This window comes from Aristolochia californica, unplaced genomic scaffold (assembly GCF_029961685.1).
Source record: "Aristolochia californica isolate CCGP_79_NKW_82.1479 unplaced genomic scaffold, dmAriCali1.0.hap1 SCAF_15, whole genome shotgun sequence".
Taxonomy (NCBI): domain Eukaryota; kingdom Viridiplantae; phylum Streptophyta; class Magnoliopsida; order Piperales; family Aristolochiaceae; genus Aristolochia; species Aristolochia californica.
The window spans coordinates 24,901,470-24,927,509 of record NW_027181826.1 but is presented as its reverse complement, the minus strand read 5'-3'; the positions used below and the strand labels follow the sequence as shown (position 1 = coordinate 24,927,509).

The 26,040-nt window shown below is 39.5% G+C and overlaps 4 protein-coding genes across 8 annotated transcripts; 2 read left to right on the top strand and 2 right to left on the bottom strand.

The window, feature by feature from the left end:
• The first annotated feature begins 1,524 nt into the window (after positions 1 to 1,524).
• Positions 1,525 to 14,969, top strand: LOC137952230 (chromatin modification-related protein EAF1 B-like). Of its 5 annotated transcripts, XM_068799321.1 has the most exons (24): positions 1,525 to 1,961; positions 3,291 to 3,507; positions 3,676 to 3,730; positions 3,807 to 3,904; positions 4,035 to 5,421; positions 5,520 to 5,639; positions 5,724 to 5,987; positions 6,340 to 6,531; positions 6,612 to 6,692; positions 6,896 to 6,956; positions 7,048 to 7,634; positions 7,711 to 7,761; positions 8,524 to 8,581; positions 8,680 to 8,876; positions 8,986 to 9,042; positions 9,150 to 9,230; positions 9,371 to 9,508; positions 9,667 to 9,783; positions 10,452 to 10,549; positions 10,652 to 10,870; positions 10,949 to 11,345; positions 11,461 to 13,161; positions 14,122 to 14,284; positions 14,526 to 14,969. In XM_068799321.1, the coding sequence occupies exons 2-22, from the start codon at positions 3,365 to 3,367 to the stop codon at positions 13,072 to 13,074; spliced, it is 6,015 nt and encodes a 2,004-aa protein (XP_068655422.1). In that variant the 5' UTR covers positions 1,525 to 1,961; positions 3,291 to 3,364; the 3' UTR covers positions 13,075 to 13,161; positions 14,122 to 14,284; positions 14,526 to 14,969. The 5 variants fall into 5 exon arrangements, with proteins under 5 accessions (XP_068655422.1, XP_068655423.1, XP_068655424.1 ...); XM_068799322.1 differs by lacking the exon at positions 14,526 to 14,969 and having other exon boundaries at positions 6,343 to 6,531; positions 14,122 to 14,519; XM_068799323.1 differs by lacking the exon at positions 14,526 to 14,969 and having other exon boundaries at positions 7,729 to 7,761; positions 14,122 to 14,519.
• Positions 14,970 to 15,362: 393 nt separating this feature from the next.
• On the top strand, positions 15,363 to 17,893 carry LOC137952232 (polygalacturonase QRT3-like). The gene is made up of 3 exons (XM_068799326.1): positions 15,363 to 15,935; positions 16,314 to 16,550; positions 16,764 to 17,893. Exons 1-3 carry the CDS (start codon positions 15,723 to 15,725, stop codon positions 17,829 to 17,831), a joined length of 1,518 nt encoding a protein of 505 aa, XP_068655427.1. The 5' UTR covers positions 15,363 to 15,722; the 3' UTR covers positions 17,832 to 17,893.
• Positions 17,894 to 19,109: 1,216 nt separating this feature from the next.
• LOC137952241 (uncharacterized) lies at positions 19,110 to 21,838 on the bottom strand. Its single transcript, XM_068799340.1, has 2 exons — positions 21,505 to 21,838; positions 19,110 to 19,924 (listed from the first exon to the last, which is right to left on the bottom strand). The coding sequence occupies exons 1-2, from the start codon at positions 21,813 to 21,815 to the stop codon at positions 19,438 to 19,440; spliced, it is 798 nt and encodes a 265-aa protein (XP_068655441.1). The 5' UTR covers positions 21,816 to 21,838; the 3' UTR covers positions 19,110 to 19,437.
• A 490-nt stretch (positions 21,839 to 22,328) lies between these two features.
• Positions 22,329 to 24,076, bottom strand: LOC137951300 (polygalacturonase QRT3-like). Its single transcript, XM_068797884.1, has 3 exons — positions 23,927 to 24,076; positions 23,579 to 23,803; positions 22,329 to 23,417 (listed from the first exon to the last, which is right to left on the bottom strand). The coding sequence occupies exons 1-3, from the start codon at positions 24,074 to 24,076 to the stop codon at positions 22,329 to 22,331; spliced, it is 1,464 nt and encodes a 487-aa protein (XP_068653985.1).
• Positions 24,077 to 26,040: the final 1,964 nt, after the last annotated feature.

The following is a 26,040-nucleotide window of genomic DNA, read 5'->3' as shown; positions in this document are numbered from 1 at the left end:
AACCGGACCTGACTGCTGTTAAACGTGAACCAGAACCGACTCGCGCGCATGACAATTTGGGCTGGACTAGTATCACCCAAACTGGGTTTGGTTGTCTATTTTAATCATTATTATTCCTAAAAATAGTTAGCAATTGATCATTATCTCATTTTTAATAAATATTTTTTAAAATAATAACTAAACCCTTCTAGTAAGGAGCAAGTCTGACCCTTTTATCAAATCCAAATTCGACCTGACTAAATCGACTCATTTTGTGGATTACAAAATATAGGTCAAATTTAATAGCAAAAAAAATTGATGATTAAACCAATGTGTAATTACTATGATATTATGAAAATAAATAAAAAATAAAAAATAAAAAATATCAGAGGGATAGCACTGACATCACTCTCTCTTCATGGGCTCTCAATTACTCTTAATGAAGCCTGAGGGAGAGAGTATCCTACTAAAAAAATTACAAACCCAAGGTAATCAATTAGTTTCAAATTAATCTTTTGATGGTACCTAAGTAAAAGCTTCGTGTCCAAACGAATAAGTTAAGTTCTAGTATGATAACAATGGTTTTATGTTACAAATGCCAAATTAATTAACTCTTCTCTTGTCGGTTTTTATCTCTTTTAAGTTATGACAAGCCATTTGTACCACTATAAGACACAAAATGATGGGAAATAATTTCCCTTCACCTATTTTTCTTATTGAAAAAATTCACTTGACCAATTTTCTTGTATTTGTTTGACCATAGAAAATAATAGAAAACATAGTTATAATATTATGTGTTTAAACTATAAAAAATATAAATTTTATTAGTAACAAATATAATAAAAGTAATATATAAAATAATTAAAAATCAGTTTAATGTTTTTTGGTTTATTTTGGAAATTCATTTTCTTATATTGTTTAGTATTTCTTAAAAGCATGAGAGAAATCAACATGAATCAAGTATGAATTATCTCATAGCAAGTTGAGGATGATAGTTGAAAATCACTCTAATAATAATATTTTTATTACTCATAATTATGAATTATAAATTATAAATATTAATCGTGCTTCGAGATTATATATTTTTAAAATTTTAATAAATATAAGAGAAATTTTGATTATAAGAAAAATTTAAATGAATGGATAAATCAAAGTAGTTGAAATTTTTGAAGGGAAGGTGTATTGCATCTTATATGAATTAAATGCATAATGGTTTTTGCAGCGACGGCAGTGGTATTTGAATTTTGAAAGTCGTGTTTTGGTAAATTATTTTTAAATGCCTTGATCAGATGCTATTTTTTACGGCTGGGATCTTCTGATTGATATGGCACCTCTACGAAAAAGAAGAAGAGATTAGATCTGGTTGACTTTCATCAGTGGGTTCGTTTGATCATCTTCACAGATGAATGGCGGAGTTCGCGGATTCAAATTATTGGTGGACCCGGTTCTAAAAATTAGAAATGACGGCGATGTCCCCTCCCGGACTATTTTGAATTTCTGCTTTCCAATTATTACGATCGACCAAAACGCACGACGAAAATTTCTTCACTGAAACAAAAAAAAATACAGAACAGGAAAAAACGAAAACCTCCGTCTTCGATCGATCGAAACCCTAGGGGACGGAACAGGTCCCTGCAAATCTCTCCGTTTCGCTCTCGTTTCTATTCAAACGCTACCATCCGGTTTCACTCTGGACGTCTTCTCCCCCTTCTCTAAAAACCCTAACCCTAACCCTAACTGCGTTCGAATACGTGGCCAGGACGAGGGCTTTCGTGGGGTTGGTCTTCTTACATGGTGTACTCGAGGGAGAATTGTTGATTTTTTCAAAGTCGTTCAAATTCTCTGCGAACTGCTCGCCTGAGGGAGACTTAGCTGTTTCAACACCGTTAGTGCAACTTCAATTTTGTCGGGCCACGTGAATTTTGAGGAATAAGCTGCTGAACACCACTCGTGCCTCGTCTCTATGCTTAGCTTCCTCCACTGTATGTTTGTTTTCTATTTGTGAGTGTTTATTATTACTCGAAGACAATGGGGAGGGGAAGTTGGGAGGAAATCTATTCGAATTGTTTGTACCATTGAAATATAATAACTTTAGAGGTGTTTTCTTTCTTTTTAGTGTCGAATTCCGTATCATTTACTTGCCCATTACTTTTCCCACATTGCTTGTGCAGTGCAATTGTTGTTGTTTGTGAGCATTTCATTAACCGACACATGAAATATGGACTTTGTCACTTTTCTTTGTTTATTTTGGTCGGTTTATGTCCTGAGTGTGGGTCTTTGCAGTTCATGAGTTCGCGTTGCATTTTATGGTTTTTTATTAGCTTTCATTTTGTGTCTTAAAATTTCCACATTCATAGAATGCGGTCCTTATCATTCCATTGAGATTGTTTGGAATCATTCTACACCAGTTTAATTTGATGGCATTCCTGATACGAAGCAGCAACAAACATTCCGTCCACTATCTATGAGGATTGGCAACTTCGAGGTTGTGCTTGGGTAGTAGTATTTTATTATTTTGAAACAAAAAAAATCAAATTAATATGTTTTACCATAATGCAAAGTAACTAGAACAGAAGGACTTTAGTCATTGGTCTTTCACTGGAGACTACTGTAACCGTAACTCATTAGTCATATGTTACCGTACTTTACTTGGAGGAGATCTCCTTCATTGGCGAAAAGAAGCTTTGTTTGAGATTTAATATTCCTTTTAAATGCCCAAAGCAAAAGCCTTTACCTCATTGTTTCCAAAAGAAACTACAATTGACAAACATTTTTTCTATATATTATTGCAAAAGCACATTTGGAGCAACTGATGAAGTCTTTGGTACATTAGTTGGATAGACTTAAGTGATCTTTGACCGAAAATTCTCAAATTGGTAAAAAAATAAAAATAAAGATAAATTGGGATGCATGACTTGCATTTTGCATTTTTGACCAACAAGCACATTTGCTTTAACTATGAGAACAGGACCAGCCTTTTCATTTTCATTTTCATTTTGGGTTTAATTATTCTAGATGTTGATTACACACACTCTACACCCCTTTCCCTCATTGAGACTTGAACTTAAGACTTCACTCTGAAAACCTGTATGACATGGCCATTAAGCTAAAGGCTCATTCCACATCTATAGACATAGTTGTTAAGAATTAGCTAAGTTAATTTTCATTTAAAAAAAAGAATGATCTAACTTTTTTGACTAAATATGTTTATTAGTTTTCTAAAGAATTACCTCTTTTCTTATTTATTTGTTTGAACCCACCTCTGTTCTAATTTATTGCAATTCACTACTTTCATCTTTTGACTTCTTCAGGGATTTGTGGCAGCTGCAAAAATAATGGATGGAGATAGTAAACTTTCATATTGACAGATATTCATAAAACAATTATGCATGGACATAGCCCAGGCTCTGCTCTCTTAGTAAATGCAGAGGTGGATTCCATGGGAGGGGTTGTTGATGGTGGTATAAGTCTTGATACAAAGATCTCTCCTAGGCGTGCAGCAATTGAGAAGGCTCAGGCAGAGCTTAGGTAGCACTGGCATCCATTTCTTTTCCTTTTATGTTCACAGTGTACTTTTCATGTGAAATGATATTGGAAGATCTCTAAGTTTACAGAGGAATATGGGCATCATCTTATTAATTTAGTAGGCATTTGGCCAGCTTATTTGAAGGACGTCTTATTCTTTGGTCATTACAGACAGGAGTTTGATGTGCGTGAGGAACGAAGACGAGAGCTTGAATTCCTTGAAAAAGTAAGAATAGTTGCAGCCTCATATTTGGGTCTCCATGCTTCATACATAATTTGATATCACTGCTTCTCTCTTTCAGGGTGGCAATCCTTTGGATTTCAAACTTGGTCCTGCAATCTCAATCAGTGTCCAGTCCACTTCTTTCACGGATCAGCTTGGAGAGCAGTATGTGGTCAGGTATATCATTTTTGGAACTTTCTGTTGGCATGCCCTGTAATTAGCAGTTGACTTGATTTCAAACTTAAAGTATCCTGAGCAAGCGCAATGTCTTACTTACGGGCTGAATAGTTCTTTTATGGCCTCTCAGTGAAGCAAAAGGTAGCTTTGCATTGGCTGCCTCACCTCATGGAGACTCTGTTGATAGTAGTGGGAGACCAGGACCTACTCCTGCCAGAGATCCAAATTCTGCAGATAATCTTTTGCTTCTTGACGGTGAAAATGATGTGGTTAATGCAGATCGAAATTCCATGCATCCTAGTAAAAGGAGTAAAGTTGCTCAATCAGAGCGATCATCTCAGCTGGATGGAAGTCTTAATGCAAAAGAATCAGAAGACTCAACAGTATTTCGTCTTGGTAAATCTCAGGCATATGCTCGAAGAAACAGGTCCAGATCAAATCGTGATAGTGGTCATGGAAACGCTACTGATTTAGGTCAATCCGCTCATGGCATTGGGACTTCTTTAGTTGTGCCTTCTCGTCGTGACTCGAGGGGTGCTAAGGGGTCATTTAACGAGTCACAAAGGGAGAATGAACCTACTGGTTCTTCTATCTGCCACTCGAAAACAACAAGTTTGAATGTTAATGCAGTTGTTAGGACCTCGGCTACTGAAAATCAATTGGATATGGAGGTAGATGCCATTCAGGTCCCTCAGACATCAGCTGAACACATGACAGTTGGACCTCCAGAAAAGGGTTCGGATACCAAGGACAAAGATCCAAGAAAATTATCTCAAGTGGGGCTGGAGAAAGATTCTAGTGCTGCTGCTTTGGCCAGCCAAAAAGAGGAGCAAGTCAAAGTTGGTCTAGAATATGGAGATGCAGATGCAAAAGAGAAGTCTGTACAACATACTAATGCAGATCAACCAAATGGGTGTAGTTTCTTGGAAAGCGATGCTAACATTATTCCAAGTCCACTTAAAAATAAAGAAAATGGTTTTTTTAATCCTGAAGGTGTAGATTCAGAGTCTTCCAGCTTGGATAGGGTTATTGCTGGGGATCAGTGTTCAAAATTGAGGAATGTTAATGGTGGTTACTTGGAGAACCCTATGGCACTTACGACAGAACAGCAGACTCCACTTGTCAACAATGAGGTTAAAGACCCTATCACTGTCAAGGTTAACAGTGTCAGACGAGATGATCATGAGGCTACTGAGGTGAAGATGGAGGAAAACAATGGGAGTAGATGTGATCTCCAAAGTGAAGCAGAATCTAGCGGTCAACTTTCTTCAAAGTCAGATAGAAAACTGGATACTTCATTATGTGATGAATCAAATTCCAGAAAGGCAAGTTTGGGTTCACAGGCAAGATCTCCAAGCCGTCTGGTTTTGTCCAGTGGAAATGTTGTGGATGCTGTTTCTTCTGGGAAGGAATCTGGCACCACTGCTCCTGAGGTTCATAACACTTTAGTGAACATGCTGAAGATAGTGAACCAGGCTGATAAAGATGAGATTTTGGAAAAAGCTCGAATAATAGAGGTTAGCATCTAACTGCTCCTACCTAAATGGTCTGAATTCAGCTAACCAAAGAATACACTTATCTGAATTCTCTAAATTTTTCGCATTTCTTTGAGCAGGCTAACCGTAAGAGACTTGGCGAGCTATCTGTTAGTATTTTCCATCCAGAGAAATGTAAAAAGTCTCACTGGGACTTTGTCCTCGAGGAAATGGCATGGTTGGCGAATGACTTTATGCAGGTTTTCTGTCATTCACTTTATCTGTCAGTCACTTCCACTGTCTCTATCTATTTTTACTTATTAATCTATTGGTAATATGATTAGGAGCGACTTTGGAAGTCAACTACTGCTGCCCAGATGTCCCATTCGGTTGCTTTTGGCGGTTTTAAGAAATTTAATGAGGAGAATTTGCACCGGAAACAGAAAAAAGTGGCTCGTACATTAGCAAAAGCTATCATCCAGTTCTGGAAATCAGCTGAGGTTCTTTTTAGAGAAGATACCAGTGATGATTGTAATTCAGCCGTGTCTGATTCACAGAAAGTTCATTTTCATGAAGCCATCAAGGACAAGGATGATGCCATTAAACAGGTTATTTGCATGTCTTGGTACCATATTTATCAGTTGATATTATGGCAGTAGGATGTCAAATATGTTGTTAGTGTTCTAAATATTTGAATCCTTTTGGAGGATTATTGTTAAGTTGGTCCAAGGCCTATCCCAAAATGACTAGCCACTTAAGAAACCTCTTCTGCCAACTAATAAACTTAAGATCTTTGATCTCACTAATCCATGTGGGACTATTCCTTAACAATTACATTCAATCACAAATTTTTGGAAATTACAAAATTACTCGTCAATACTTTGTTTAAATTTATTCAATTGTTTCGTCAGACAGCTGAACATGTTATACTCATCCGATATCTCTTGGTGGATTGTGCAGCAGACAAGCGATTCCTCTCAGGAGCAGAAGTCTGGGCAAGAAAATTTGGCTATTCGGGGATATGCTGTGAGATTCTTGAAATACATTAGTCGTTCTTCTGATCAGCCCCTTCAAGCTGAAGCACCTATAACACCTGACAGGATATCGGACGCAGGCATCTTGGAAGTATCATGGGAGGATCAGCTTTCTGAAGTATGAGTCAAATTTTTGTCTGTCTCTATTTATTTGAGGACATGCCTGGAAAGCAATATAATTTTTTTTTCTATTTACAGGAAAGCTTCATCTACACCGTCCCTGTTGGTGCAATGGAGTACTACCGGAGATCTGTGGAATCTCTTTGGGCTGAATATGAGGTAAACTTGAGTTTTCAATTTTCTTTTCTAGGTCATGCCAATTTTATTAAGATGTCTTTGTCTGCTGAGTTATTTTCTGAAAATAATCTGATTCAGTTGGTTGAACTGTTCTACATGGATTAAATATGTTATCAGTAATTAATAGCGGTCACTGAGAAAAATAGAATGATAATGATTGATCGTTTGAACTTAATTTATTTCAGAAAATTGGTGATTCTGCACGGCAGCAGGAATATGAAGTATCTTTGATGGATTCTGTATCAGGTACAAATGAATCAATTATGTTCTTGTAGCTGCTGTTATACTTGATGTTCCTGATGACCTCTTTTTCTCACCCTTCTGCCCTTCACTTTAGAGTATGGAGCTCAAGACAATCCTTTTGAAGAGGAGGGGGAAACTGGCAGCTATTACCTACCTGGAGGTTATGAAGGCATAAAGTCGTCTAAATTTGTTCAAAAGAAAAAGAAAAACTTGCCGAGATCATATGCTGCGACTGCAAGATCTTATGATGTGGGACATGAATTACCTTACAGGCACAGCGTAGAGAATAGATTTGGTAGTCAACAAGTTTCAATTGGAAAAAGACCTTCTAGTGCTCTAAATGTTGGATCCATCCCTACAAAACGTGTACGAACTGCAGCAAGGCAAAGGGTTGTGGGGCCTTTTATTGTTGGTGGAATTTCTGGTGCACAAGTGGCAAGCAAAACTGATGCATCAAGTGGAGATACTAGTTCGTTGCAAGATGACCAGAGTTCATTGCATGGTGTGTCCCAGCTTAGGAAAAATTCAGAACTTGAGTCAACTGGAGAGTTTGGAAAGCAGTTTCCTTTTGATGGTGCTGATACATCTCCAAAGGCTATGAAGAAGCAAAAGTCCAAGCATTTGGTCTATAGAAGTTCTCTAAATTCAGCGGAGTCTGGGGGATTTGTTATGTCTGGGAAAGTATGTATTTTTCTTTACAGAATTTGATTTATTACTTTTTGTAGTAAGTGTTTCCCTGAGGTCTATTATATTTTAGGGATCTACATTTGACCAGACCTTTCAGATGGATGCGGCTCAACGCGAACAGGTTGGCTTTTGTCCTCTTCTTTTTTCTTAAAATTGTCCAACATGTTAATTATGTCTTGGTGTGGATTCGGTCTTTTTTTCTTTTCAGTTTGGGTCAGTTAGATCTGGTGAGTTTTAAGACAGGGTAGCAACTATTGATGTTTTTCTAGGAAATAGTGTATGCAACTATTGAGTGCAAAAACGTTGAGAATCAAAGTGGTATCAAAGACTTTCAAAGATCTTAATTTGGGATTTATTTTTCTCACATGATGTGAATGGAAGTGTACATGAACCTTTATGAAAGACCATTTACCATTCCAAAAACAATTGCTGATCTGTACTTGCAGTTGAACTAAAAGCCACTCTTGTGTTGGTTGTTTACAAACATGTAAAGGGTGTTTGTGCTGTTCTATAGTTTAACTGTTCCTGTTTGCTCTCTCTGTCTCTCTCTTTCTCTCTCCTTTTCTCTGTCTTCACAGACACTACATATGTATTACTATTCAGCAGAGACTTAAATTTTTTTCTTTTGTTTGTTAAAGTGGGTATATAACCTAATATATGACAAATATTATATTCCAGCAGAAACTTAAAAAAATTATTTTGCTGGTTTTCTTAATTGATATTGCAATTTATCTAAATTATTTGATCACACTTGTTAGTTTGTGGCTGTCAAAAATGAAAAAGATTTTAGTGTGTTGTCATTCAAAAAAAAATGCTAGTTTGTGTTGTACATGTATCATTGTGGTTGTTTAAATTTCTTTATGATTTACGTTTGAATGTGCAGAGAGATCTTTCAAAAAGAAAACTGGAAAATCATCAGTTTGAGTCTAATGGGAGCATAGGTAAACATCTCGTCTTCCTTCTACCTATAGAGCATGTCAAACTAACAATGTAAAATCTTCCAATTTCTATTACTAATTTTGTGTATTTGTTTCTAAAGGTATATATGGTCCACATGCTAAGAAGCCTAAGCTCTTGAAGCAAGTGACAGAAGTATCTCCTGAGGCCTTTGGTCCATTGAATGGGTCACTTCCTTCTCCTGTTGCTTCTCACATTAGTAATATGTCCAATCCCAATAAGCTTATCAGAATGATTGCTAATCGAGCGCCAGGGAGGAAAGCTGCTAAAGGACTTAAGGTATTTTACTCCATTTTGGTCATTGATCCAATTTTTAACTAGCACAATATTTCTATGGTCGAGGTATTATGATTTTTACATTTAATTGCTTTCGGTGGATACTTCACAGATAATCTCGACAACTCCTTCAGGCTCTGGAAGCCCATGGTCAAATTTGGAGGATCAGGTTACTGAGCACTTTTTTTCTGATCTACGGTTATTGTCTTACTTTTGTTTTGAGATTATATTTTTATGTACTATAATCATCTTAAATGTCTGGTTGTATCTTCTCAGGCACTCGTTGTTCTAGTGCATGATATGGGTCCCAACTGGGAGCTAGTAAGTGATGCTATGAATAGTTCTCTGCATTTCAAGGTGAAGTTTTTCAAATTTTTGGTTGTTTGCCTGTGATGAAGGATTTATTCAACTTCTTGGCTTTTTGTAGTTTATATCTTTTGTATGGATTTTTTGGTAATAAATTGTAAGTGATATTATTTCCCTCCTGAAATTGTCAGTGTACATTCCGTAAACCTAAAGAATGCAAGGAGAGGCACAAGATACTAATGGATCAAAATTCTGGTGATGGGGCCGACAGTGTTGAAGATTCCGGCTCATCTCAACCTTATCCATCCACTCTTCCTGGCATCCCAAAGGCATGTTTATAATTATTTTCATAACTCTTTAAATCCCTTCTGTTTATATTTCTAAAATATTTTTTGTTGTTAGGCTCTATATATCACTAATTGATAATTTGCCTGCCTGGTTAAACTAATCCATCCAGTCTTGTGTTGGTGGTGGCACTCTACACCAGGGCAGTGCAAGACAGTTGTTTCAACATTTGCAGGGACCTATGGAAGAGGATATGCTTAAAGCTCACTTTGAGAAAATTATTCTGATTGGAAAGCAACTTCATACTCGTAGAACCAAGGTTAATTCCTGATTTGCTATTTTTTAGATTATGTCTAATGCGTTTTCTTTTCTTCTTTTTCAGTTGCAAAACATCTTCTGCAATATTCATTAATTAATTTTACGTCCAGTGAGCTCTCCCCCCCCCCCCCCCCCCCCCCCCCCCACCCAAAAACAAGTGTTAATTGTTATTTTGTGGATTGAGCGGTTGGCTCAATGGCCACATGGAGGGTTTCTAGTGCAAGGCGGTTTGAGTTTCTGCAGGAGAAGGTTATTGTATTCATATGTGCCTGTGTAATCAACATTCAAAACATAAAAGGAGCAAAGTTGGATTGACGAGATCTAGTTTGCATGATTCTTGAATCAAAATCCATTAGAGAATTGACTAGGTTGAGTTCTTAGTTGGCTTTTTTTTTTCAATTTGTTTATTTGGTTTTATGAGAAGGGAGTGTCTTGTTTGAAAAGAAAAAAATGAGAAGGAAGTTTGAACATGAGGCCATGAATTCTCTCATTCTCATCCCCCCCCCCCCCCCCCCCCCCCCCCTCTCTCTCTCTCTCTCTTGTCAGAATAATGGTTGAGCAGTTGATTTCTGTTAGACTCTACATAGGCATTTCAGTTTTATGCTTACTGTTTTATGTATTTTACTTAAGATTTTTGAAGTGCTGCTTACAGTTTTATTTGATGTGCAGAATGATAACCAGGAAGGGAAACAATTGACCCCAGTCCACAGTTCACATTTTCATACTCTTTCTCAAGTGTGCTCGAATAACTCAAATGCAATTCCAACGTAAGTACCCATTTTCTGCTGCTACTTATTTTTCCTGCATGTTTTGAATTTAACATGTTCCTGATTGGAAATCTGTGACTGGTTCTTATTGATGTGATGAAGGCCACTTGATTTTTGTGATGCACCTGCATCAAGCCCAGATGTTCTCTCCCTGGGGTATCAGGGTTCTCATCCTAACAGCTTAGCAGTTCCAAATAATCAAAGGTCTGTGGGGACTGGGCTGCCTACATCTGGTGCTAATTCTATGATACAAGGAACATCTGGTATGGTTCTTGGAAATGGAGTGCCCTCTTCATCAACTTCACTCAATCTGTCTCCAAGGTATTAACGTTAACAGAACTTAAGAGTGCTTTCTATATTTTAATTAGTGCTAAGGCAACTAGAACATGCTTTTGCCAGAGATGCTCACAGGTTTGGGGTGCCAAGGTCCGCCTCTTTACCAATGGATGAACAACAACGACTTCAACAGTATAGCCAAATGATTTCTGGCAGGAACATTCAACAGCCTGCTATATCTACTTCTGGTGCAGTGCAAGTGGGAAATGACCGTGGGGTTTGCATGCTACCTGGTGGAAATGGGATGGGCATGATGTGTGGAATGAATAGGAGCATGGGGATGCCACGATCAGGGTTTCAGGGTATGGGCTCCCCAGGCATGCTGAACATGGTTTCCTCCGGAGGCATGATTTCCTCCTCAGGAGTAGGAATCCCGAGCCCAGTTAATCTGCATACAGGGCCCATATCTGGTCAAGCAAATTCAATGTTGAGGTCTCGTGACACATTGGCGATGATCAGGGTGAGCTTATTATCCTAATACTGTGTTTTGTTCCATTTATTTATTACTTGCTATTAATTACCTTGTGGATTTCATTTATGTAAAATGAATGTGTTTTCTTCTTTTCTGTTTGTAGCCTGGTCAGAATGCAGAAGATCAGAGGCATTTGATGGTGCAGGAGCTTCAAATGCAGGTCCCACAAGTGACTGGTCAGAGTGTATCCACTCATTTCAACGGCCTTAGCACTGCCTACACCAATCAAACAGTCGCTACTGCAGTCCAGAATTTCCCTGTGCAACATCCACCTCAGCATCAGATGGCACAGCAGCCACATGTTCTTAATAGTCCCCACCACTCTCATCTCCAAGGTTCTAACTCATCAAGTCCGCAGCAGCAGGCCTATGCATTTCGTTTAGCCAAGGAAAGGCATCTGCAACAGCGACTCATGCACCAACAACAGCAACAGTTTACGTCCACTTCTTCTGTTCCCCAGTCTCAACACCCTATATCTCCTATACAAAATGGGTCTCCTGCCTCTGTGCCGCCTGCATCAATTCCCCATCCAAACATTCAACACCCTTTAACCCCATCTTCTTCCCCAATGAATCCCATTCCGTCTCAAGTTGTTCAGGCAAAACATACTCATAGCTTGAGTCGGAACTCTCCACCTACTGGGACTCTCCCCAATCAGATGTTGAAGCATCGTCAGAGACAGCAACAACTTCAGCAACAGCAGCAGCAGCAGCAGCAGCAGCAACAACAACAACAACAACAACAACAACAACAACTTCAGCAGCTGCAACAACAGCAGCACCCGAGGCCACACCCACAAAGTCGGCAGCAGTCACACCCCCAGCAGCAGCCTAAACATGTGAAAGGGTTAGGCAGAGGAAGTAGCGTGATGATGCATCAAAATCTCACTGTGGATTCGTCCCATGCAAATGGCCTTTCCCCTGGAAGTCAATTGTCTGAGAAAGGTGAACCAGCCATGCACATGATGCAAAGCCAAGGGCTATATTCTGGTGGTGGTTCAGGGCCAGGCCTTGTTCAACCTGGGAAACAGTTGGCACCTCAACTTTCAAACCCAAGTACACAACAGCAAAAGCTGTTTCCTCGTACTACACAAAAGCAGCATCCACAAATTCCACCTCATATGGATGGCAACAATCAGGGTCAGGTTCCTCAAGTTACATCCAATCAGACCTTACGGACCCAGCAAGCAGTTCCTTCTCCATTGCCTCGTCAGGCTAGTCAGTCACAGCAGTCAATGCAGAGAATGCTTCCACAAAGTAATCGTCAATCGGCCTCTTCTGAGGCCTCAGTTCAAGGTCCAACAGATCAAGTTCAAGTTAACCAAATGGGAGCAAGTTCAGCTGTTTCTCAGTGTATTGATGCATCAAGTATAAGTCACTCAGTCTCCTCCTCTGCCACCTCACCCTCTCAATGGAAGGCAGAACCAACATTGTATGATAGTAGTACTCCTGTGGTTCAATTGACAAGTGTGGGGAATTCACCTCAAACAAGTTCTGCTGGGTCTGAACTCGGGCCGCAACCATGCCAACCATTGGTTCAGAGACAGTTGTCTGGTGGTACAATGCCTGCACATGGGAACAACATAGGTGGTCAGTGGCAGCAACAGCCACAAACCCCACCACAACAGCAGCTACCTCAGCAGCAGCAACAGCAACAACAGCAGAGACATGCACAAGGAAATTTATACAGTCGGACATCAAATTCTGGCCAAGGCTAAGACTTGGGGCCAGGTTGAGTGGCATCCAGCGGAGAATCTGCTTGGGCAATGCTCGTGTTCTCATGCATGTGTACAATTAGTGTATAGGTAAGCATCTAGCTGAAGCTCTTCTAGTCTCGCTTGAAAATGTTTATTTAGATTGTTGTGGTATTCAGAGTTTGATTTTGAATCAGAATTTGCATGCTTAGGTCTCTGGGGAAGCATCTTATTTCCACCCTCATTGAAACTTTACTGATCTATATTGGCGTTTCCATCAGCAATGCAGTGTCTTTCTATATTCTATGCTTCCACCCCCATTGATACTTTACTAATCCATATTAGAGCTTTCATCAGTTTTGCAGTGTCTTTCTTTATTCTATTCTTTGTTGAATGTCTCACTGCTTAATGCTTGCATAGTCTTTGTTACTCTAATGCTAGCATAGTGTCTGTTGCACTGATGATATTGTCATATCCTTCTAAGGATCATATTGATTTTAATATTCTGATTATTGCTACTGAATTTTTTGGGCATATAGCTTGATGCCAGGTAAGACGAGCATGAAGAAATAATATAAGAAACATAATTACTTGTGTTATCCATATTTCTTATTTAAAAAGCTTCTCTTTCCCAATTCCTCAATTTTGTGGGTGACATCTGATTGTTTACAAGTAACCATTTTTTCCATATTCAAATATTAAATAGGTGATTCACGTCGTTGTTATGTACCTGCTGTGTGTAGTCTAGATCCAGACTCAGGTAGTATTTCTGCTGCTTTTATGTAAATTAATGGGATATGTGATTCTGGTTCCTGAATTACTTCATGTATTTCTGCAGTAATTTAGATGTTCTTTAAGTTTTTATAATTTTATACCTGCTTGCATAATTTATTGTTATGATCGGATATCCAAGAAGCATTTATCTTTGTCACATCTTTGTTCAAATTTCTTTTCTTTACAGCGGTATTTTCATCATGCAATGTGGATATTTATTTGTGTTAAAAGATTTAGTAGAACTTGTTGTGTTGATGTGCGTAGTTCACAAATTAAAAAGGGACTGTGGTTCTGCAGTTGGAAGCTGACAATTTTCTCTCATGGGGTTCTTCATATTGTAAATGAAGTTGTGGTGCGAGTTGGTCGCCACCGCCAATCCCACTAGAAGGATAAAAGATGAGGGTTTTCAAATTTATGTTGTTTTGATATGTACATTTGTGACGGGGGGACCCAACATGAGGTATGTATATGTGTTAGTCGTCCCCTTTTTCCAGCCTTACTAATCTTGTATGTACAGGGGTCTAATTCCTTATCCACCACCTCCACCACCACCACCACCATTGGCCATGTATTATTTCGTTTTTTTTTGTAGTAATGGTCTATTACAAGGGCGAGGTGATGATGATTGTTACGAAACACTGATGTGTTTGCTTTCATGTATCTATGTTGATTCATAAGACCCTCTCTTTCTCTCTCTGTAGCTCATCCTCCTTAAAAATATTTGCTTCAAAGAAACATCAGATGGGTAGCACAATTTTGCGACAACGCAGCTCTACTTTGGTGTATGGCCGGGATGCAAAGATGGCTAATGTGCTTGACAAAGCAAGAAGCTCAGGCATCAGTTTCCTCTGGGTTCTTCCAGGTCAACATCTTCCCATCTTCTAAAATCTCAGGGTATCTATCTGGGTTTGTAATTCGCATTCCAGTTAGGCGATTGACCTAACTGCGTTTCGTTCTTTGGATGATGTCGTAGTGATTTTAAGATGGTTTTGACTTTTTTTGGGAGTCTTAAATCTGAAAGTTCTTGACTTCCTCTGGCATTACCTCTTTTGGTTGCCTTCCCATGTGGGAATGTCTGTCACTTCATCAATGGTGTCCCCTTCTCCCAAACAGAAGTTATTTTGGCATTGCTCTTTGTGCCTTTTCTCAGCGTTTTTCTTTTTTCCCTCTTTTCAATCTTCTTTATTATGCAAGTGACTTTATTAAGAAATGAATGGCCACGTGCTACAGGCACAAGGGAAGCTTCCTTCTCATCTTTCCAACCTCTAAAAGCACCAGCTGAAGCAACTGAAAACTCGAGCTAATTCAAGCATTGATTCTTACCCTTTCCCTTCTCCTCAATAAATTAGTCATTTTCTTCAAGCAAGACTTTCCATGGTTGCCTGCATCATTAACAAGAATTTCACGAACATCTTCCAATAATAAAGGAACCTCCCTTTCCTCTTCCATGAGTGGGCGGTTGCGGAGACTGTAATTCTGGTTAGTTTTTCCGCAGTGGCTTGGCTAGAAAAACATAAGGGGGCAGAGAGAAGAATTACATGGTGGGTAGGAGCAGTTGCCGACCGACTCCCTGATGCCTTGTTTCTACCCATTTTCTTACAGGTTTTTTTTCTTTTTGACAGTTGTAAGGACGTCTTTGTTTTCGGGAAATTCTTTATTTCTTTCTCTTATTCTGCTTTAATGGTGTAGAGATTTTAAAAGTGTTGAGAGTGGGAAAGGGGATTCTTCTTCTTCTTCTTCCTCGTCTCGCGTATAAAGAAGTAATCGGTACTGTACGTGTGACTCGTTTCGTCTGAAAATCTAAATTGAAGACTCTCTTCTCATGTTCTCTTTTCGCTCTTTTTAAGTCCCGCGTTTCTCTTCCTTCTCTTCGAGACCCAGAAGAAGAGTAGCGAAGGATGGGAATAACAATGGGGGGAGCCGCTGCCGTGTTGTGTCTCCTCCTTGTCTTCTTCTCTGGTTTGGCTCCGATTCATGGCTATGGAGTGGGTTCCAGAGGTGGGAAAGACCTCCGCTGCAGATTTCTTGATAAAAAAATACGAAAACTGGAGGCGACAAAGGCCGCATTTCTTGCCCAGAATGCAGTATCGCCTTCCGCGAGCTCGCCCACGGTAATCTTTCTTATTCTCTGCGATCTCCTCTTCTTATCTGTTATCCATTTCCAGTTGCTTCTAAGACTCCGAGAAATACAAGGGTGAAGAAGGGTTCCGCTTGCAGCCACGTCTTTTTCTCTCTGCTCCACGTTTCTGCTTTTCTGGTGTTCCATGAAGGATGAAACTCGGACTAGTTCTTCTGTCTTTTCATCATCATTTCTGGAAAAAAAAAATTCTTTTTCCTTACCCGTACTAACGGCTTTTACAGTTTCTGTTCATTTAGTCTCTTCAGTATCCGAAATTCTTCATTTCTGCTGTAAACTCTTCGCCTGGTTTTTCCGGTTCCGACGATCGCCATTACCGCCGAGCTGATGTTAAGTAAAATTGTTCCCGTAGGCCCCAGCAAGTCCATGCGTCTACCATGTAACGTCTTACGGTGCGGACCCCAGTGGACAATCGGACAGCACGGATGCGATCTTGAAAGCAATCTCGGACGCTTTCCAAGCTCCCAACGGTCGATATCTCATGCCGGGCATCCCTGATCTTGGCGGTTCTCAGGTCCACCTCGAAGGTGGGACCTACAAGATCAGCCAGCCCCTCAGACTCCCCTCCTCCGGGGGTGGAAATTTCATGGTAGTTTAATTATTTAATTATTTTAATTTTAATTTTTAATTTTTATGTTTCTATTTAATCAGTTGAAAAATTCACAAAAATTCTTTGTGTTCATGATCTCAATAAGTTTGTGGTAATTGGAAAAATTACTTGGCTTTTGGAGTTTTGGTACGCGGGATCAGGGCCTGGTCTGTTTTTTATTATTTAATTTAGTGAAAAAAAAAAAAAAAACAGATTCACGGAGGATCTCTACGAGCGTCAGACGATTTCCCCACAGACCGGCATCTGATCGAGCTCTGGCCATCTTCTTCTTCAAAGCTGAAGCTCGACGGCGAAGACTCACTATCTCCACAAGAAGAATCCTTCTCTTCCTCCTACGAATTCATCACCCTCAAGGACTTGCTCTTGGATTCGAACTTCAGAGGCGGCGGCATCTCCGTCATCAATTCCCTACGGACCACCATCGACAACTGCTACATCGCCCACTTCACCACCGACGGCATCCTCGTCCAAGGCGGCCACGAAACTCTAATAAAGAACTCATTCATCGGCCAGCACATCACCTCGGGGGGCGACGCAGGAGAGAAAAAATTCTCCGGCGTCGGAATCACCCTCGCCGGCAACGACAACGTCGTCACCGACGTCGTGATCTTCTCCGCTGCCGTCGGGATCATGGTGGCCGGCCAGGCCAACACTCTCACCGGAGTGCACTGTTACAACAAGGCCACCGGTTGGGGAGGAACCGGGATTTACGTCCGGTTGCCCGGGTTGAGCCAGACCCGGATTCTAAATTGTTATTTGGATTACACCGGGGTAGTCGCAGAGGACCCGGTTCAGCTCGTGATATCCGGTTCGTTCTTCCTGGACGACGCCTCTGTACTGCTCAAGTCCGTTAAGGGTGTGATCAGTGGTGTCACGGTGGTGGACAATGTGTTCTCCGGGAGTGACAAGGGGGTGGACATTGTGCAGTTGGACCAATCGAAGGTGCCGTTTTCGACGGTCAACCAAGTCGTGGTGGACCGGAACAGTGCACGGGGGATGAGGGTTCGGTCGACGGTTGGGAAGGGGTGGGCGCAAGGGAATGGTACAATGATGGCTGTCGATTTCTCGGACGTGCTCTTGTTCCCTGACATGATCAAGCATGCCCAATACACGTTGCTGCCGGATGAGACCAGCTCATCGGCTTTCTTTGGGCATGCGATGAGGGCCACGTCGGGGAACCGGGTTGTGGTGGAGACGGACTCTGCGGTTCCGGCTAAGATATATGTGTGGGTGGACCAGAATTCGGCTTTTAGTGGGTGACCCGAATGAGGTTCAGTAGAGGCCCGGGTTGACTTTAATAAAGAGACTTTCTTTTAATTTCATAGGAATTTTCCACTAATTAGAATACCCGGGTTGGCTTTTTATTTTTATTTTTTATGTTGCTTTATCAAGATCATAACCACTATTCTGTACTGTTAGTAGTGCAAATGGAAAATCATAAACTTATGAACCATATTTTAGTAGTTTGTAAGTAAGCTCTCTAAGGTCGGATTCATGGTAGATGCAGTTAATTATCAGGAACTCGAGTTCTTGGTGAGCTCAGTTAATGGAAATATTTAAACCCAATAGGATAATTGAGCAGGTATAAGATGATGTTTCAAAATCATGGCAAATGCAAGCAATACCTGGGGAGAGTTGAAATATGGACACATGAAGGAGAGGGACAAGAGTCCTGGTGAGCTCAGTTAATGGGAACCATTCAACCCTCAAATAGGATATTTGAGTAAGTAGAAGATATAAATACTTACTATCAAGTACACCCAATGCATTTACATAAGAGTTCAAGAGAAGAAATATAGACTTCTATTGTGTTGGAGTCTATGAATTACAGAAAAACTGTTTGCAGAGAAAAAATTCTAATCCATGAGAGAGCCCCAAATGTCTTAAAAGTATCTTAAAAGCAAATTCAAGATTTACATTAAAGTGGACCATCTAAGAATTAAAGAAAACCGACTATCAGTTGAAGAAAACGTAAGGAAAAATTCAAAAAAAAGAGAATGATTATTGTTTTTATATATATATATATATATAAAATCAGGAACATAACTTTGAGTTTTGGAGATTGGGAAATTTATAACGTGCAGTGCCTGCACAATAAGAAGAGGTCCTTATTGATTCTTATTCAGTCAGTTTACCTGATTTATAATCCACTACTGTGCATGAACATAATATTTGCATCTAACTGGTGTAACTCCCACGAGTTTTTGCTTTCTTGTTTTAGGTATTCATAACCAACTTAAATAAGGGAATCTACAAAGATGAACCTTTGTTTCCCAATAAAACAAGATCAAGTCACAAAACCTGCAAAGTTGCCACGTTTGCTGCCAATGAAGCCATTATTTGTCCCATCAAGATCTTACATACAGCATTCTTAAGTGGGAACATCTTCAAATGTGATTCATGAGCAAGATAACCTAATGCAAACACTTGCATAACCACTATACTAGATGACTGATTAGGCCCAATAAAAATTCACAAGACTTGATTGAGTTACAAACTGAGAAACATTACCCAAAATTTGGTATCTCAAGAAGAAGAAAAAGAATAACCTACCATATATGATAATGTAGGATATTCTGGAATAAAATTTGGTTAATTATTCTCATACACTGAGCATTACAAAATGTGTGAACGGTAAATAGCTGTCCCTGTATATACAATATAACAGATATTTTCCAACTGTAGGACTTATCAAGTAAACCTAGTACTTTGAAGGAGCCCATATACAAACACTTTTGCCTGCCTCTGTACTTCCCCTTCCCTCACTAGGGTGCTGTACATATACAATATGTTCTACGAATACATAAACAAAAAATGAAGGGTGACTGTATGATTGTTGTTTCTTTGACAAATGAGACCACTATAACTACAAGCAAGTGACCAATCCTTCTTGGCCAAGCACATATTCTTCTTGGTCCAAGGTTTCCCTCACTGCACGGTAGAATTTCAGCCAAGAAGACGAGTACACATTGGATGAATCCCATAAGAATGACATGTTTGGGCTGGCGGGACAGGCAGTGATAAAGTCCAACACAGAAGCTGCAGGTCTGAGTGACCGAGGGAAATTAAATGCCAAATTATCGACTTTGTGCTCATAGATTTTACCATTTCGATCTAGTTTATACCGTGATGTCCCCTGAAATTGCCCGCTTGCTTCCCAGGGGACCCGTGGGACACCTTGCAAATTCCATCTGATGAGAATTACATTTTCTGATGGTTGCCAGACCCTATACACCTCAAGAGAGATCTCCCGAAACAAAATTCGGCCATGAAAACGCAATGCCCAAAATATCAATTTGTAATTCTCAATTCCATGGAAGGTGTTCAAAGGGTCAGAAAATGTTATATCATCACTACAGCAAGAAGAAAAACAATTGATACATTAAAACAGAGTCCAGAGGATTGCTTTGTATTCAATGAGAAAACAGCATAGATGCCTAGATTCAACCACATTCATGACTCCAGTTGACAGATAAGCATCATTAAATACTGAGGCAGCAAAACAACCATAAGACCACATAAAATATCCAGTTGTATAACAATTTAGATGTGAGTGGTACCAGGATAATAGATACTTCTTATACTTTTTATCAATCAACACAGCATTATGCCTCAGCAATAAATATGAAAAGATGAAAATGGGCAAAAAGTAAAATCATCAAAAGTTGAATAATAGTTTAAAATCTGACAAAAGGAATACTTCATTTGAAAGATCTTTGCATTCGTTTGGGAAAACATATATGAAACCCATGACTGATGCAAGACAGAGAACATCACAGTGAGCAGGTTCATAGGCTTTGGCCCTTTCAGCCCTTTATCACATTGTTCACAAGTCAGTAAGGGTTAAAGCTGAAACCTCCTAGCATAAGCAAAGGCAGATTAGCATGAATTCAACGGAAAACACATCTGGGCTTTGATTTTAGTACTCATACAGCTTACCTGCAAACTATTTGTCCCAATGAACTACCGTGATTAGCCAACTCATAAAATTTCTTTTGCTTTTGACACCAACTCACATATGCATGTTTCTTTGCATTTCACATTCCTGTGAACTCAAATAATAAAACTAAGGACTTGTAAACATACATGAATGACACTTTAGGGTATTCGGCAGAGGGACTGTCATTCAGTTAAAAATGATCATAACACCTCTGTGGAAATAGATCCTCTGGGATCAACCTATTTATTCATTACCATCAAATTATATTAGAAAAGTAGCAGTGTGACCTTCTTTATATAGTTGATTAAGAAAGCAAAAGACTTTTCACTTATTACGTTTGGATTCTAGTGATTACAGTGTGCCAGCAAGTCCAAACCAGTGTAAGCCATATGATTCCTCAGGAAATCTGAAATCCACATAGATACGCCCCTCAGAAGACAGCTTAAATTAACTCCACATTGACCATTGATGGTATTTTCCTAGCTTCTCTAACAAGGTCCAAAAAAACAATTATCGAATTAAAAAATGATCCATCAACAGTTTCAATCTTTTAATTAACATCATAGACATTAAAGAACAAGGATAATTACGTTGTAGATATCGAGCTTTTCTTTTTCAGGATACACTTTCTATGCAACTTCTAGTTTACCTTTCCACATAGATACGCCCCACAGAAGACAGATTAATTTAACTCCGTTGACCATTAATGGTATTTTCCTAGCTTCCCTAACAAGGTCCAAAAGTAATTTAGCGAACTAAAAAATGACCCATCAACAGTTTCAATCTTTTAATTAACATCATAAACATTAAAGAACAAGGATAATTATATTGTAGATATCAAGTTTTTATTTTTCAGAGTACACTAACTATGCAACTGCTAGTCTTCCTTTCAACTTATTAAATTTTTAATTATCGGGTGAAACCTTCACCCGATCAAAGACGCGCCAGACATTAAAGAAGGAAAAATTGCAATCTAATAACGAGAACTAGTACCTGTAAATGTCGTAATTGAGTTCTTTAAAGAACAAGAGCGGCAAATCTTCTCTAAGCGTCCGCACGGCAGTTCCAAGATTAAGGTAAAAATCATCCTTACGCTTATCCTGCGAGCCAGGGCGGTCCTTATTGGGCGCACTCCGAACAGTCGGTGGCTCGAGTTTGGTCTGTTGGGCGATAGAAAAAAAGTGGTCTGCTCCGCAGGCGGAGGAGGGGAGAGGACCGCGGCGGATAACTGAAAGGGTGGGTCTGTTAACAGCGGAGGTTTGCAGAAGAAGAGAAGGCGAAAGATGAGGCAGAAGAAAAGCCATTTGGAGCTGTGCCCAGTTTCAGATTTCCATGGTCGAAAGGGATTTCAGAAAAAAAAATTGGGGGGGTCTATGGACCTGCTCCGTTGCTCGGCGGTTCGCGTCTCGCCGAGTCGAGTCGCCACTCGGGTGAGTTGGCTTGGTTTTTCGAGGCAGGCGAATTCGTTGGGTATTGGCCATGTGGTCTCTCAAATTTCCAGGTCGGATGGGTTGAGATGGAGTAGTCGGAAGGACTGGCTCACCTGTCCCGATTCCAGTTGACATAACTGAGTCAAGATATTTCCTTCTTGTCCAAGTTCAATGAACCGTGTGGGAAAGTTTTTTTTTTCTTTCTCTTTTTTCCTAAGATTAAGAAATTACAATAAAAATTCCGATTAATTTAAAGCATAAAAGACATATATGTGAGAATTAAAGAAATTAAGAAATTACATTAAAGTGGTAATTCATAAAGAAAATGGTAATTCAAACTAACTAAACGTGGCAGTCGTCGAAAGTAGTAATGGAAGAAATGGCAGTTCACATCAACATAGTCTCTCCCAACATGAGGTTTTGATCCACCACCACTGAAACTACCCCATCTACTTCCTTCCGGCTCTCTACTGTTACTGTGTTATTGCTCACCTTGGTCACTGCGTACTCTGGAAGTAGTCTCTGCTGACCTCTCTCGTACAAAGAGTACTGCACATGGTTGATCCGGTTAGGGAAGACCAGTTCCGACGAGAAATTGGCCACCCATTTCGATCCATTGGCTGCCACGGATTTCCTAACCACAGTCGATTTAAGCTGCATTCCTCCCACATTGTTTCTATCGATCACCACCTGGTCGATATTTGTAAAGGGTCCGTTGGATTCATCAAGCTGGATGATGGGAACACCACTCCCATCTCCAGTGAACATGTTGTCGACGATGTTCAGTCCCGAGATCTGTCCTTTAATGGATTTCAGGAGGATGTAAGCGTTCCCCAGGAAAAATGCGTCCGCGACGTGAACCTGAACTGGGTCCTCCATCACGATCCCTGTCCAGTCCATGTAGCTGTTGGAGATCCTCGTCTGACCCAATCCGGCCAGTTTTATTAGCACTCCGACGCCGCCGAAGAAGGTGGCCTTGTTGTAGCAGTGGACACCGGTCAACATGTTGGCCTGCCCGCTAAGGATCACTCCCGTGGCTGCGGAGAAGATGGCGACATCTGTGATCACGTTGTCATTGCTGGCGAGGTCGATGGCTACGCCGGAGAAGTTGCGCTCGTGAGGGTCCCCGCCGGCGGTAATGTGCTGTCCCAAGAAGGAGTTGCTGATGAAGGTCTCGTGACCCTTCTCAACCAGGATTCCCGTTGTTCCGAAGTGGATGACGAAGCAGTTGTCAATGCGGATGCGGACAGCGTCAATAACGAAAAGACCGCCGCCGCGGTATCCGGCGTCGAAGAGGATGTCTTGGAAGGTGATGTCCTCGTAGTGGTACAGCAGAGGATCTGGGATGGTTTTCCCGGCATCTGTGGCGTGGACATGGTCAACTGTCTCAACAGGTTTGGAGCTGGGCGCCCAGAGCTCGATGAGAAACCTATCCGTCGGGAAATCTTCTGAGGCTCGCAGAGTTCCCCCACGAACCTGAAAATGAACTGTTCTTGAATCCATGGGAAATCGAGTAGTGCAGACTGATGCTTGATTAATGAAACTCTTGCGATTTTTTTTTTTTTTTTCAGATACTGATTGAAGAGATTTTTCAAGTTGCAGAATGAAGAAGGAAGAAAGAAAGAAAGAAAGATTACCACAATGTTTCCAGCATTGGGAGGAAACCTGATGGGTTTGCTGAGCTTATATTGTCCTCCTTGTAATTCGATTACAACACCACCCAGATCACTAATCCCTGGCAACATAGTGATCTCACTTCTGGCCTTATATGCATCATTTACAGCACCGATAATGGCGTCGCTGCTATCTAACTTACCACTTGGGTCTGCACCATAGCCCACTGGGTAGAAAATTCTTCCATTCTATCAACAACAACATGAAGAAAGAAGAAGAGGAAGAGGAAGAAGAAAACTCTGTTAACGCAGCTCATAAAACAGATAACCAGAACCAGGAATTAAACAAACTAGGATAAAATTTTCAGTCACCTTCTTGATCCAGCTGATGTCTCGACCTGCAGATCTCTCTTCAAACAACCTACGATGCTCTTTCACAGATCGACGAGGAAGGGGAGTGGAGACTGCAAAATGGGATGTTGCCAGCACGATTGCTAGCAGAAAGCATGAAACAACTTTCATTTTTCCTATCTGAACCAGTACTGTGGCTCAAAGAGAAACCTACTGGGTGGTGTTAAAATTGGATGTTTGGAGACGAATCAGCAACTGGGGTTCTATTTGAATGGGGCGGCAACAGCTTTTCCGGGGATTAACTGTTGAGATTTTTGTTAGGATAAGATTCAGAGGAACTATGGAAAGGTTCGGAGAATCGAAACATCCTCGTTTGAATTTATTTAAGTGAGGATTGGATTATCAACAGTCTGTTGGTCTTATCTTGTTACCTGTAGCTGAAACAACCTTCCTGGTGTAAATCCAGCTAAATGGGCAAAACGAGCCTCGACCGACCAAAAATTTGTGAAAATTTCAGGAAATTCAGGAATCAATGAGTATGGAGGGTAAGTAGGGGTGGCACGAGTCGAGCCAAGCTCAAACCTAAACAGGTTTAAACTTAGCTTGATTTGAATTTGGACTGAGTTTGAACTCATTCTCGACTATAAATTGGACTCAAGCTCGAGTTCAAAATTTTTAACTGAGTTTAAACTTGAGCTCGAGCTAGGTTCAATGTCCAACCTATACTTAAAACTGTACTTAAAATACCATATCATATAAGTTGTACAAACTTTAGACAAAATTGTGCATAAGATTATGCATAAACTTTGCATAAAATTGTATATAAATACTATTAATAATCAAACATAAAATATTAAATCAAATAACAGTTCCTCAAAGGCATGAACAAAATATTTACCTAAGACAAAAACAAAAGAACATAACCGATTATTGTCTAATATAAAAAATACTCTTCCACTACTAATTACTTCATGTAATGAAAAATATTAAAATTTATAAGATGAGAAAAATTTTAAAAGTCATGTAACGGGATAACATTAACTCCATAGGTTTCTCATCAGGCTACAATCATCAAACAAAAAATTAATAAATAAAATTAAAATATTTACAAGAAAAATATCATAATGAATAATTATTCATTATTAGTTCACCTTTTGATTTTTCTTGACACAATAAAGAACCCAAATCCAATCCTCTCTATAAATCAAAGCTTTATCCATAAAATGATGCCAAGGAAGAATGATATGTGTCTATTACTTTACTATCTTAGACAATATCCAAAATTTCAAGTTATTCACTTTTTACCATTTTAAAACAATAAAATCACATTGTAAAGTTTCTTAAAAAATATGCACACCTTGATCTGCACGATAATTATTCAATTTTGACTTTGGTGAATTTACTACTTCCACTTGTTTCACATAAATCATTAACTTTTTACAACTTGTAGAAACAAATAAAGATCTAATACTCAAAATTGTCTCTTCATTATAAAGTCTCACACTACATATGACTACATATTCATCCTAAATCTCAAATAAGGTTTGACAAACTAAGTTTATTTTGATTCTAGCTTCCACCTCAAAATATATATTTGAAAAATATATTTTTAATCAATCTTAATTTAACCCTTGGATCCAAAATAGAAGCAACAATCATCAACAAGTTGCATTCACCCTAATAGTTATCAAAATTTCCTTTCATTTTACTAACCATTATCCTACTGAAAATGTTAAAGATTTAAAACTTCTTTTACTCTATTTATCCCACCAAGGTACAAATTAGAAGTATGATGGTCAGTCTTAGAAATGATAATAGTGATTGTATTAAAAATTTCCAGAATATACTATGTCAACTTTTTCCCATTTATCAAGACTTGGCAAACAATCATAAGATGTTTCTCTATCTCAAAGTCTAAAAAGTGTATTTGAGTTTCAATACACAAGACATGTCATAAAGTAGAGTTCCACCGAGTTGGTCAATCACTCATTAACCTTTTTGCACCTAATCGTAGTTACTGCATAATTTTTGAAAAAAAATGTGAAGTCTTGCCTTAGATTGATTAATGAATTTGATACTCTCACTCACATTCTCAATAATATCCTTAATCTCACTAAAATCATTTTGGACTAATA

Excerpts from the sequence above, each read along its gene's own strand:
- LOC137952241 (XM_068799340.1), bottom strand. The coding sequence starts at position 21,815 with ATGGCTTTTCTTCTGCCTCATCTTTCGCCTTCTCTTCTTCTGCAAACC. Across the intron at positions 19,925-21,504 it reads CTCAATTACGACATTTACAG|TGATGATATAACATTTTCTG; the intron begins GTACTAGTTCTC and ends TTCTTGCTGTAG.
- LOC137951300 (XM_068797884.1), bottom strand. The coding sequence starts at position 24,076 with ATGAAAGTTGTTTCATGCTTTCTGCTAGCAATCGTGCTGGCAACATCC. Across the intron at positions 23,804-23,926 it reads ACATCAGCTGGATCAAGAAG|AATGGAAGAATTTTCTACCC; the intron begins GTGACTGAAAAT and ends TGTTGTTGATAG. Across the intron at positions 23,418-23,578 it reads CCAATGCTGGAAACATTGTG|GTTCGTGGGGGAACTCTGCG; the intron begins GTAATCTTTCTT and ends GTTCATTTTCAG.
- LOC137952230 (XM_068799321.1), top strand. The coding sequence starts at position 3,365 with ATGCATGGACATAGCCCAGGCTCTGCTCTCTTAGTAAATGCAGAGGTG. Across the intron at positions 5,988-6,339 it reads AGGATGATGCCATTAAACAG|CAGACAAGCGATTCCTCTCA; the intron begins GTTATTTGCATG and ends TGGATTGTGCAG. Across the intron at positions 6,532-6,611 it reads GGGAGGATCAGCTTTCTGAA|GAAAGCTTCATCTACACCGT; the intron begins GTATGAGTCAAA and ends TTCTATTTACAG.
- LOC137952232 (XM_068799326.1), top strand. The coding sequence starts at position 15,723 with ATGGGAATAACAATGGGGGGAGCCGCTGCCGTGTTGTGTCTCCTCCTT. Across the intron at positions 15,936-16,313 it reads CTTCCGCGAGCTCGCCCACG|GCCCCAGCAAGTCCATGCGT; the intron begins GTAATCTTTCTT and ends TTGTTCCCGTAG. Across the intron at positions 16,551-16,763 it reads CCGGGGGTGGAAATTTCATG|ATTCACGGAGGATCTCTACG; the intron begins GTAGTTTAATTA and ends AAAAAAAAACAG.